This window comes from Lontra canadensis, unplaced genomic scaffold, assembly GCF_010015895.1.
Source record: "Lontra canadensis isolate GAN:19392208 unplaced genomic scaffold, GSC_riverotter_1.0 scaffold52, whole genome shotgun sequence".
NCBI classification, from domain to species: Eukaryota; Metazoa; Chordata; class Mammalia; order Carnivora; family Mustelidae; genus Lontra; species Lontra canadensis.
Genome location: NW_022631046.1, coordinates 9,021,458 through 9,034,107, shown reverse-complemented (window position 1 = coordinate 9,034,107; position 12,650 = coordinate 9,021,458). Strand labels below are relative to the sequence as shown.

General features: G+C 38.2%; 2 protein-coding genes across 3 annotated transcripts in view; one reads left to right on the top strand and one right to left on the bottom strand.

Annotated features, from left to right (window-relative positions):
• The window catches only part of CEP83 (centrosomal protein 83), a 140,843-nt gene extending 136,027 nt beyond the window's left edge, over nucleotides 1-4,816 (top strand). Inside the window, exons 15-16 of the mRNA XM_032874230.1 lie at nucleotides 3,464-3,653; nucleotides 4,642-4,816. Of these exons, the coding sequence (XP_032730121.1) occupies nucleotides 3,464-3,653; nucleotides 4,642-4,746 (295 nt within the window). The 3' untranslated portion in view covers nucleotides 4,747-4,816. The remainder of the gene's footprint in view (nucleotides 1-3,463; nucleotides 3,654-4,641) is intronic.
• Nucleotides 4,817-7,313: 2,497 nt separating this feature from the next.
• The window catches only part of PLXNC1 (plexin C1), a 141,333-nt gene continuing 135,996 nt past the window's right edge, over nucleotides 7,314-12,650 (bottom strand). The window contains exons 29-31 of one of the 2 annotated variants that reach the window (XM_032874228.1): nucleotides 9,903-10,043; nucleotides 9,588-9,662; nucleotides 7,314-8,388 (exon numbers count right to left, since the gene is read on the bottom strand). In XM_032874228.1, the coding sequence (XP_032730119.1) occupies nucleotides 8,284-8,388; nucleotides 9,588-9,662; nucleotides 9,903-10,043 (321 nt within the window). In that variant the 3' untranslated portion in view covers nucleotides 7,314-8,283. Of the gene's footprint in view, nucleotides 8,389-8,477; nucleotides 9,035-9,587; nucleotides 9,663-9,902; nucleotides 10,044-12,650 lie in introns of those variants that run through there. The other variant, XM_032874229.1, reaches the window with a different exon arrangement.

Below are 12,650 nucleotides of genomic sequence, written 5' to 3'. Positions count from 1 at the left end.
TTTTTTTTTGATCTTGATAAAATCCCAATAGTTCATTTTTGCCCTTGCTTCCCTTGCCTTTGGCGGTGTTCCTAGGAAGATGTTGCTGCGGCTGAGGTCGAAGAGGTTGCTGCCTGTGTTCTCCTCAAGGATGTTGATGGATTACTTTCTCACATTGAGGTCCTTCATCCATTTTGAGTCTATTTTCGTGTGTGGTGTAAGGAAATGATCCAATTTCATTTTTCTGTATGTGGCTGTCCAATTTTCCCAACACCATTTATTGAAGAGGCTGTCTTTTTTCCATTGGACATTCTTTCCTGCTTTGTCGAAGATTAGTTGACCATAGAGTTGAGGGTCTATTTCTGGGCTCTCTATTCTGTTCCATTGATCTATGTGTCTGTTTTCGTGCCAGTACCATGCTGTCTTGATGATGACAGCTTTGTAATAGAGCTTGAAGTCCGGAATTGTGATGCCACCAACTTTGGCTTTCTTTTTCAATATTCCTTTGGCTATTCGCGGTCTTTTCTGGTTCCATATAAATTTTAGGATTATTTGTTCCATTTCTTTGAAAAAAATGGATGGTACTTTGATAGGAATTGCATTAAATGTGTAGATTGCTTTAGGTAGCATAGACATTTTCACAATATTTATTCTTCCAATCCAGGAGCATGGAACATTTTTCCATTTCTTCGTGTCTTCCTCAATTTCTTTCATGAGTACTTTATAGTTTTCTGTGTGTATAGATTCTTAGTCTCTTTGGTTAGGTTTATTCCTAGGTATCTTATAGTTTTGGGTGCAATTGTAAATGGGATTGACTCCTTAATTTCTCTTTCTTCTGTCTTGTTGTTGGTGTAGAGAAATGCGACTGATTTCTGTGCATTGATTTTATATCCTGACACTTTACTGAATTCCTGTACAAGTTCTAGCAGTTTTGGAGTGGAGTCTTTTGGGTTTTCCACATATAGTATCATATCATCTGCGAAGAGTGATAGTTTGACTTCTTTTTGCCGATTTGGATGCCTTTTATTTCCTTTTGTTGTCTGATTGCTGAGGCTAGGACTTCTAGTACTATGTTGAATAGCAGTGGTGATAATGGACATCCCTGCCGTGTTCCTGACCTTAGCGGAAATGCTTTCAGTTTTTCTCCATTGAGAATGATATTTGCGATGGGTTTTTCATAGATGGCTTTGATAATATTGATGTATGTGCCCTCTATCCCTACACTTTGAAGAGTTTTGATCAGGAAGGGATGCTGTACTTCGTCAAATGCTTTTTCAGCATCTATGGAGAGTATCATATGGTTCCTGTTCTTTCTTTTATTAATGTGTTGTATCACATTGATTGATTTGCGGATGTTGAACCAACCTTGCAGCCCTGGAATAAATCCCACTTGGTCGTGGTGAATAATCCTTTTAATGTACTGTTGAATCCTATTGGCTAGTATTTTGGTGAGAATTTTTGCATCTGTGTTCATCAAGGATATTGGTCTGTAGTTCTCTTTTTTGATGGGATCCTTGTCTGGTTTTGGGATCAAGGTGATGCTGGCCTCATAAAATGAGTTTGGAAGTTTTCCTTCCATTTCTATTTTTTGGAACAGTCTCAGGAGAATAGGAATTAGTTCTTCTTTAAATGTTTGGTAGAATTCCCCCAGGAAGCCATCTGGCCCTGGGCTTTTGTTTGTTTGGAGATTTTTGATGACTGTTTCAATCTCCTTACTGGTTATGGGTCTGTTCAGGTTTCTATTTCTTCCTGGTTCAGTTGTGGTAGTTTATATGTCTCTAGGAATGCATCCATTTCTTCCAGATTGTCAATGAAAGTTGTTTTTTTTAGAACACCTGAAGTATATAGACTGTGGAATTCATGCCTCTTCTTTTTCCTTTCCTTTCTTTTCCTTTCTTTCCCTCCTTCCCTCTCTCCCTCCCCCTCTTTCTTTCTTTCAGAAAGAGAGCACAAGAGTGGGGGGGAAAGCAGAGGGAGAGAGAGAATCTTAAGCAGATGGTGCTCACTCTCACAACCCTGAGATCATGACCGGAGTCAAAATCAAGAGTCAGATGCTTAACAGACTGAGCTATCCAGGGGTCCCAAATTCATGCCAGCTTTAGAATTACTCTGACCCAAAGTAAGAAGCCACCAAATTTATTCTAAAACAAAATTCAATTTACTACCTCTTCTATAACCATTAATTTTGAAATAATATCCATTCAAGATTGGGCACCTATATGGCACTGATCATCTAGAACTTTGAATGGTTTTGAAAATTGTATTTAATTAGTGGTGTGGTTGATGGTCAGGAAATTCATGTCCAAAAAGGAGATGGTATATAAAGGCATGAAAAGTTAGCTTTTTTATCCCAGATCCTTTTTCCCTAAAGTTAATGGGTAGCTTTACCTTTGTCATTAGTTACATTTCTTTTTTAAGATTTATTTATTTATTTGAGAGAGTGTGTGTGCATGTGTGTGGGTGGAGTGGGGCAGGAGAAAGAGAGAGAAACTTTAGCAGGCTTCTGTTCAGCGCTGAATCCCATGTGGGACTTGATCTCATGACCCTGATCTGAAACCAAGAGTTGGCTTAACTGACTATGCTACCCAGACACCCCCATTAGCTACATTTTTAATAATTAGGCTGTAATTCCTGTATTGGGCCATATTTCACCTCTAAAAATGACAATTTTGTAAGGTTCAACCTACTATTTTCTCTATTTCTACTTGACTCCTTTGATAATAAAAGTCACCCTTTTGGTTTAAGGAGTCTTTTAGTTTCAGGATTCATGGGTTGGTGGAGTGGAGTGGAAATGAAAGTAAAAGTACCAAAAGGTTTTTACTCTTCAATTAATTAGCAAATAAAACTTTAAAATGAGTTAGTAGTTGGGCTGCCTGGGTGGCTCACTTGGTTAAGCATCTGACTCTTGGTTTTGGCTCTGGTCATGATCTCAGGGTCATGAGATCAAGCCCCTGAGTGGTGCTTCCCACTCAGTGGGGAGTCGGCTGGAGATTCTCTCTCCCTCTTCCCCCGACCTCCCTGCATGTGTGTATACTCGGGTGTGCGCTCACTCTCCCTCTCTCTCTCGCTCTCAAATCTTTTTAAAAAAGATTTGACTTCTTTAATTTACTTATTTCAGAGAGGAGAGGGAGCATGAACGGGGGAGGGACGGAGGGAGAAGCAGATACCGAGCAGGGAGCCCCTGGGATCATTACCTGAGCCAAAGGCAGATGTTTAACAGACTGAGCTACTTAGGCACCCCTAAAATAAATAAATCTTTAAAAAAATAAAAATGAGTTGAAAGCTTGTAGAACTAACAGTAATACATCATTAAGATGTCATATTTCTATTTATCTTTCTAGATAGAGTTTTATGTATAAATCATATACAGATAAATCTTACAATTTTGAAGTCCATTTTGTTCCCATTTGAAATTCTGTGAATCATACTGTTCTTCAATAGAGTATAACTATTAAAGAACAGAAACACTTTTTTTCTTTTTAAGACAAAATGTTCCATTTGAAGAATATACAAGGCTTCAAAAAAGACTAAAGGACATACAGAGAAGACATAATGAATTTCGAAGTTTAATTTTGGTTCCTAACATACCTCCAACAGCATCTATCAATCCTGTTACCTTTCAGTCATCAGCCATGGTTCCAGGCATGGACCTATCCTTTCCTCCTCATATGCAGGTACAAGCATTTGTGTTTTGGTTTTTTTGTTTGTTTGTTGTTGTTTTTTTTTTTTAAAACACTAACATTTCTGTAAGTTTTTGCCTATTTAAATTCAGAGTTAAAAACTCAAATCTTTCTTTACTATAGAAATTTGCCGGTAAAAGCAAAGTGGATTTGAATCTATGCTGTGCCTTAGTGATGATGCTAGGAATGAAATCTCATGGACAGTTGAAAAGAAGAAACTTGATTGATGAGTCTTTGAGTGACCTAGAGTTTGCAGCTCACTCCATTACTAACTGCTGCTGAGCGTTTACTAATGCTGTGCACTATGCATTTTCTGTATAACATTTTATTTAATCCTAATGGAAAATATTTTGAGGGAAGGTGATTTTCTAATTTACAGATGAGGAAGCTGAGTCAGAGGTGAAATAACTTGCCTAAGGTCGTAGCTAATAAGTCACAGAACTGAGTGTCAAACCTAAATCTGTTTGATTCCAAATCCTGGGCTCATTCTACGAATTAGGTCCCTGAGATACTGAAGGAATCAAATTGATGGGATGATTTTCAAAAGATGATGTAATAAGTAATTACATTTTATAGTGTTATAAGCACCAAAGATTTTAGTCACTGAACTGAGTCTCAGACCAAGTGCTCTGTTTTTAATAAACTACTAAACTCCAGCCTTGTTAGAACATCAGCATGTAAGTACGTCTGGGCCCTGCATTAGTATTTTCCAAATCACTCCCTGGTGAATTTTATATCTAGATAGAAGAACAGACTTTGGGATTTGCCAAGGGCTGGTGCCTGAGGCAGAAGAGAAGCAAGGACTAGTTAGTAGTCTGGCCCGTGATGCTGTCTTCTCAGACTGCTAAAATGGTCATCCTTTCTGTGCCAGATGTTGTGGCCTGAGTGAAAGAGCCACGGAGGCTGTTGCCTACCAGTTATTTTTCCAGCTGTTTTTTTGAGCTTGCTTCACACCCCCCCCCTTTTTTTCTCTGCTTTTAAGGAGGAACAGCATCAAAGGGAACTCTCTCTACTTCGCAAAAGACTAGAAGAACTAGAAACAACACAAAGGAAACAACTAGAGGAACTTGGATCTCCTGGGGAATGATGTTCTTGGAGAAAAGGCAGATAAAAGGGATGAAATCAGTGTGACTCAATAAAGCTTGAAGTTTTAACATCTGTGGCATTTAGATATTGTATTACTGTTTGCCAGAACATTTGAATGTGCTTCGAGAAAAGGTACTGGCTATATGCTATATTGCATCAGTGTCAGGATTTTAGGGTTATACTAATGACAAGCGAAGCATTAAAACAGCTCAAGAGATATTTAGAATATTTATTGACAACCCTTTGAGAATGTTAAAAAAAAAAAAAGGAATCAAGTTTTTAAATTATTTTATTAATTTCACTTCAAAATTTTTTGGCTTTTTTTGGCATTTTGCCTAAAATATGCCCATGTTGAATTCCTTCAGCCTCTTTGAGATGGTTGGCAGTAACAGGGTCAGTAAACATTTTCCAGTTCACTATATACAGGAGTTCTAAACCTCTAGTTCTTGAAAAAAGATGGCAATTTAAAAGTCAGCATTAAAAAACAAAACTTGAAGATACCTAAATATTATAAAATGCTACCATTCTAAAAACTGTGTGCACATAATTAAAGAACTTAATATTTTTCTATATTGTTGTGTGTTTAATTTTATTTTGACCATATAGTGTGTATTTAGCAATGTGGAAGATCTCATTGTTATTTTCTATTCTAACCCAAAGCCACACAAAATACAAATAATTATATCCCATGACCGTATAAAACAAAGGGCCATTCATTGTAAAACTTGAATCCCTTGGGGTCCCTTAGAAATATTATTGGTATTTAATGTTGGCTCCCACTGTTGTGGATCTAACCAAGTTATTATAAATGTTTTATTTCTGGGTATCCCTAACATCTTTTAAAGGAATTCTGCTGCAATAACTTCACGTCAACAAGGCAGAGCTCAAGTCCGCCAAACTAAGTGGAATGTTCATTGTCCAGAAGTCTTCAGGATCAAAAGTCCAGGTAGATAGTGGAGGCCAGGGATGTAACTGAGCAGTCCTTAGCATCATTTAGAAGAAACTAGATGTACTTACTCCATTACAGAGCTGCTTATTCACATATGCACTGGCACCCAGATACTTTCCATGGAGCTACTTAGAATAAAAACTTTACTATAATAGAACATTTGAAGGGAAAAAAAAAAAAAGACAGTCCACATTTACATCAAAATGTTTATTTTTGGATATAGACATTTAAAACATTCATCTCCAAGTACAGCTTCAATCAGGTATACAATAAGAAATAGACTTTAGATCCCTAATACAGAAAAGGTAACAGAAATAATTTTTAAATGCTGCTGTAGACACTAGTGTTAGAAAAAAAAAGTTTATAAATGAATTGTTTGCACCAAAAAAATATGCAAAGAAACTTGAAAATAGAAATTGTTTGCCATTTGTTTCTCTGGTTGCTGTTTAATATAGACCCAGTGACTGATTGTCTTCAGCACACATCTAATTTGGCCATTTACTGCATTTGGCTAATGTGATCCAAAATGTGATCTAGATAGTGCTTTTCACTGGAGGATTGACAAACACGCTACATACATTAGTGAATCTTCACACCACCTCAGTGAGGTAGGTTAGAAATATTATACAGAAATTGAGGCACAAAGAGGTAAGTGACTTGCCCAAAGTTCCCAGCAGCATCGTACCCGGAAGAGGAGGTAGGTCTCCCCATGGGACTCATGTGCCAGAGAGCTGGACAGGGACACCCTCATGTAGCATTTACTGAATACTTTGATAAAGCTGTAGCTGATCCTTTTCTTAGCATTTCTGTACCCTAAAGAAGGGGAAGTCCTTTGGGCAACTCTCCTACCCTTGGCTCTCAACTGTCCTGTTATTCTCTTATGAAAATGCCTTCACATCAAGACTGTCGCAGCCTTAGATGGGAACCAGACCTCTCACCTTTATACTTGTAAGTAACCTATTTGGTAGTATTTTTGAGGTGTGTCCATTGGACAGACAATGGTCAAAAGTGACGGGATTAGGAAGGGGCCTATCAGGGTAATAACTGCTTATTTGATCATTCTGCTGAGGTATCACCTCTTACTCTTTGCTAGATACTGAGGAGCAAAAAGAATTTCATTTTCAAAGACAAATTCACACTGATATCCTGATATCCCATACAGTGTTGGTATAAGATTTTAAGGAATATATGATCAGTGTTTTATTTGCTACTTGAAAAAATGGCTTTCCTTAATCTGGGATTCAGAGCACCAAGGGTAAAAGGTGCCACAAGGAAAGTTGAGAGTTGCCAATTACATTTTTTTACTTTTGATTTAATAGAAGGAAACACAGTGGTATTAAAATTGGTCATGAGCAGCAAAAATTCAGGAATAAAAAACCAGCAATAAAAAGACTACAGTATAACTGGATAGGGAATTATTTAAAAAGAAAGGCATGAATAAATTGGGTATTTTGAATTCTTTCTCTTGTGAGGAATACTTTCAAAAAGTACATAGTAAGACTAAGATACCAAGTTGTATACTAATATTTTTCAGGCCTTGGGCCTCAAATATATATATTCATATATAATACTCCAGTGTGAACAGCAATTTCATGAAATGTAAAATGTATCTTTTTTTTTTTTTTTTTTTTTTTTTTGTAATCACACACAAGTATTTATAATCACAGGATTCACCAGAAATCTAAAGCAAGGAGACACCAAGTATAGAAATGTAGGATTAGGGGAGGAAGTTACTCTTCTACAGTTAGTTCTAATCAAAGCTTTTAGACAGAAATAAACTAATGGTGTTTTGTTTTGTTTTACAATAGCCAACATGTCCACTATCAAATACATTTAGCATGAAAAAATGAAAAAAGGAACACATCAGGACAAAGTGGGTAAAATGCTGTTGCATTTAAATAAACCTCCTCACTCTCCTTGCTTTAGAGCTCCTTGTGAGATGGAGGTGAGTTGACGGAGTGTAATTGGCGACCACTGAAAAACACGAGCCCTTTCAACAATGTTGCAACACTGTCAGTTTTTGGTTTAAAAACACACACACACTCACAAATGCTAAGTGTACACACTACCAGATTCCGTGGTCAGCTTTTCCAAGAACTACTGGGGAAAATTTCAATGCTGCAGATCCTCGAGGTTGCCCTAACACTCCCGCCTTGTTGCCAAATGACTCATTTCACATTTTCTTGTCATCACTGGCAGTGTCCCTTTTCTGCAGAGATGCAGTGTAGTCACAAGTGCTACATAACTGTAGTTTTCAAACAAAACCACTGCTGTCATTGTGCTTAAGTGGAGACCGTAGTTAACAATACTGACACTTGCTTACTGGCCCTGTATTCTCTGTAAACAAGGAGGCTGTTTGCAACAACCACTTCGACTCTATTTACAGAAAGGCTCCCACAGTATATGCACAGGCACAATGGTGGGTATGCTTTCTAAAAGCTGTGCATGTGCCTTGGTCTCTGAAAGACTGTGCTCAAAGTGGAACCTGTGTGCAAACTTTAAAATGAACGACACAGAGTAGCTCAAGCAGCCATTTTGCTCCCAAGTCGTCTGAAGAATTTTGCCAGATTAAGCCAGTCCCCAGAGTGCTTACATCCACTTGCATTTCTTCTTTTCATCAAATAAGACTTTTACATGCAAGAGTTGTTTCTGAGCTTCTTCCAGCCCTCGTTCTCTTTCTAGTTTATTTAGAATCTGTTGACAATTAGAACAGTTATTTTAGACATTGTGGTTTTAGCATTACAATTCTGGAGTTTTGTTGCTTTTGTTTTGTTTTGTTTTGTTTTGTTTTCTGGGGGGGGGGTTGCATTCCTGATGCTGTGAGTGGTAAAATCTGTATGAAACAGATGCCAACATTTTCTTCCATCATTTACATACTCACTTTGCAAGTTGTTTTGCTAAGTCATTATCACAGGATCAACAACACTTTGGCTTAAAATAGAAGCTAGCAAAAAGTACCAACTATTTGCTTACAAATATGGGGCCAGACTTCCAAGGCCCTGTTTTATGCATTATGTCACAGCCATTCCAAGCACAGCAAGCATTCTGGGCAGCCAACATGCAGGCAAGTATTTCTTCTTAAATGCAGCAGGCAGGGCCATCCTGGTCAGTTAAGTATTTCCCTCCCCTCCCCTCCTGGGCAGTGTGGTGCCTCCTTTCCCCTCCCCTACCCTCCCCAGTGCTTCCCTTCTAACCCCTGGCCCCTGGAAAGAAGGATGCTTATCATGTTTAAGGAACTCATTGCCTCTACCCTACCTTAGCGCTTCACTTGATCTTCAAGTAGCAAATGGAATTGGTGAGCTATTCTCACCATTGACATGGATAGCCTGTCCCAGCATGACTGAGTGGGGGGGAATCAGGGAAGGGGGAATTAACATATATTTGGAAACAGCGCATCTGATGACTGTGTCTGTGTGAATTCCCAAAGAAAAAAATCCAGATTAAGGAGAATTAATCAAAGGAGAATGGTTTATTGAAATAGTTGCTTAAGTTAGAAATATGTTATACTTTCATATACCTGTTGAATACAGAATCTAGGCAACTTAACAAGCTTAGCTTTCATTTTAGCAGATTACAATCAAGCATAAGCTGGCCCTATTTAATAGGACCACTGCTTACTCATCAACGTTATCCTGAGTCAGTATGGCTACAGACCCCATTAACTCAAATGTAAATTCAGGCTGGTCCGAAGGTGGGCAGCATGATAAAACTAGAAGGGGGCAGCCACGTGCAGGGTCTGGCTTAGTGCCAGGATCCCCCACCTCAGACAGGCTTCCTGGCTTCCCTGTCTGGCCATTAGGGATGCCAGAGCTGTCCTGAAACCTACAGAATGCTGTACACCCAAATCCTGGAGACTAATATCAATTTTTTAAAATGTTATTTAAAAATCTTACCTCATCAAAATATTTTACGATGTATTTGTAGATTTCTGTCAAGGCCACTTCTTCATTAAATTCATTTTCATGTTTCTTAAAGAAAGAGAGTCTTGTTGAGAGATTCTGAAATGACTTTTTAAAAAAGTAAATATTCTCTTATTTCAATTTTTTTTTAAAGAGAGGGAGGGCAAGAATCTTAAAGCCAGGTTCCACGTCCAGCACGGAGCCTGATCCCAGGACCCTGAGATCACAACCTGAGCCAAAATCAAGCCTCGAAAGCTGAACCAACTGAGCCACCCAAGCACCCCTCTTATTTCTGCTTTCTAACAATACCTTAGATTCCTGAGTTAAGAATTCTTCCATTTCCAAAGATGACAATGGAGGCAAATCCCTGATTGCTTTGTAATATGATTTTACTTCCTCTTTGTAGGTTGGGATATCCTTGGCATAGAGAAGTTTATTAGTTGGTGCTTCCTAAAAAAAAAGAGCAGCCACGGCCAAGAGTAAAAAACCATGGGGAATTTTATAACAATACCAGTGTAGCTGAACTTCCACCATTATTATCTCCTAGTAACAAAGCTTTCAAAGCTTTTGCATGCAGTGGGCCTTCGTAAATGTTGACTGAATGACTAACTGCTATCCAGATCCTTCTGGTGAGTCACTGTTCTTAAGGCGGATTAAATGCTAATATATTCTGCCTTCCTCTCAGAACTAAAATTATTATTTTTGCATGATTTTGAGTTACTGTAACAATGGAACTTATTTCTATCATAGTTCATTACTAATGGTTGTAAAAAGCCTGAATTAAAACATTTGCTCTCATCTTCACCCACCAGTGAATTTTGGCATTTATGAAAGACTTGATTGTAGGTCTGATTGAGCCCATTATATAACCATGAAAGTGGTAAGTAATTGGCGGTGGTGGATTTTTCTGCTTATCCCTTTTATTAGATTATAAAGCTCTTCTACTGTTCTCAAGGAAGTACACAGTCATTAGTATTGGGGGCTCTGATGTCTGATTTTGTGAAAGTTCCCTGTCAGCTTGCATGTTTTTATGTAATTATAATAGCGATAATATTAAAAATTAAGATTTTATTTTTAAAAGCCATTTTCCACAAAATTTTTGAAATTCCTACTCAGGGAAAATGGGTGAGTTAATGATAGGGCTGATGTCCCAGTACATTTTTAATGTATTGAGGGCACAAAGAGCCATATTGGTGGCTGCGTCATTGTGAAGGATGCCTACACTGAGCTATTACTGAGATGCTTGGCACTGTGGTAGACATTGAATGTAAAAGGGTAAAGATGCCCAGTACCTGCCTTTAAAAGACAAAGGTACACAGTGGTTACTATGATACCAATAATTAGTAGCAGGGTGTAAAGAGAAACACCATGGAGCTGGACAAATCAGGGATCCTAACAACTTGGAGGGATCTTAACCAAGACCTGCAACCTCTCAGAACACCAATTTGCTCATCTATAAACTGAGGGTAATAATAACTACATTATATGGTTCTTGTGATGACTAAGTGAAATATAACAAGAACATAGTAATGAGTTAACAGCCATTTTTCTTCCTGTGAATAAAGAAGCATTTTTGTTGCATTGGTCAGATGAAGAACAGGTGTGGGCAGTGTGCGGGGCAAGTTCATAGAGTAGTTACATTTAGACTGATCATAGCTTCCTGTAGCTCCTGGTACACATGAGGAAGCTGTGTTTGTGGAGTGAATGAATGAATAAGACTTTTACTAGACAGAGGAGTTATGAGACAGGAAAGGGATATGAATGAAAACAAGTTCATGGTAACTTTGGGAAAAGTAAAAGCTGTAGCATAGAAAGTATATGGAGTTTGCCAGAAAAGAGACTTGACACCCAATCAGGAAGGGCTACATGGCACTGTGAAGATTTTACCTGGTAGGTAATGGGAAGTATTTAAAATTTTTAAGCAGGAGACGGAGAAGATAAGATTTTTGTTTTAGAATGACAACCCAAGACACAGCAAAAAAGGAGAAGGTAGCGGATGAGACAGCAGGGACCAGGAGGCCAGTTCTGAGGCAGTTCTCCCAGGGAAGGGGATGGAGGGATAGGATAGAGTGAAGGGAAAAAAGAGACATTTTGGAGATGGCAATGAGTAGTAACCAATTAGGGGAAGGGAGAAAGGAGGAGGAGTCAAGGATAACACAAAGAATTTTACCTTGAGAGACAAGGTGATGCTAGGAAGACAAAAGCAAAGACAGGTCTGTTTTGCAGAAATGGTGGTGATAGTATAGATTTAGACTAGGAGGCTGAGGCACCTATGAGACACCAACCACATTTCATTCCAGGCACTCTCTCAAACCTTACACCAAAGGGACACTGCTCAGCATTAAAAGATTTTCTGAAAGCCATTAGGTACAGATATTGCTCAGTTTAATATATTATGGAGTGCCTGAATAAGACCAAAACATCCCTTTCAAAGTTTGCTCTGTATTTTTTATCTTTCTTTGATTTCTGGGGGCTTCTGCTCAGCAAAGAAAGCCAAAAGAAAAACAGTTATTGATGTTTTGATTATGAATTGACAAACTAGTGGTGACAGAAATCTCAGGCCAGATCTTCTTCCCTGTGAGCAATTTGTTATATTCAGATAGACTGAGTGTACAGCTGACCCTTGAACAACACAGTTTTGAACTATGTGAGTCCGCTTTACTCTTTGTGGAGTTTTTTCAACATGGTTCAGTACTGTAAATATATTTTCTCTTATGATTTCCTTGATGTTTTCTCTAGCTTTAAGAATACAGTATATAATACATATAAATATATAAAATATGTGTTAGTCAACTGTTTATATTAGCAGCAAAGCTTCCGGTCAGCAGTAGACTACTGATAGTTAAGTCTTGGGGAAGCCAAAAGTTACAGGGTAATTTTCAACTCCATGCAGGATTGGTGCCCGTCATCCCCCATTATTCAAGGGTCAACTGTATTCAGATGGGATTAATTAAGCTAAGCTGATTTCAGTAGTTTCATAGGTTAGTAGTGTCTGCAGAATGTTTTTCTAGGAAACAAAATTTATACTTTGTGGTAAAGGTATTCACAGGCAGAGTT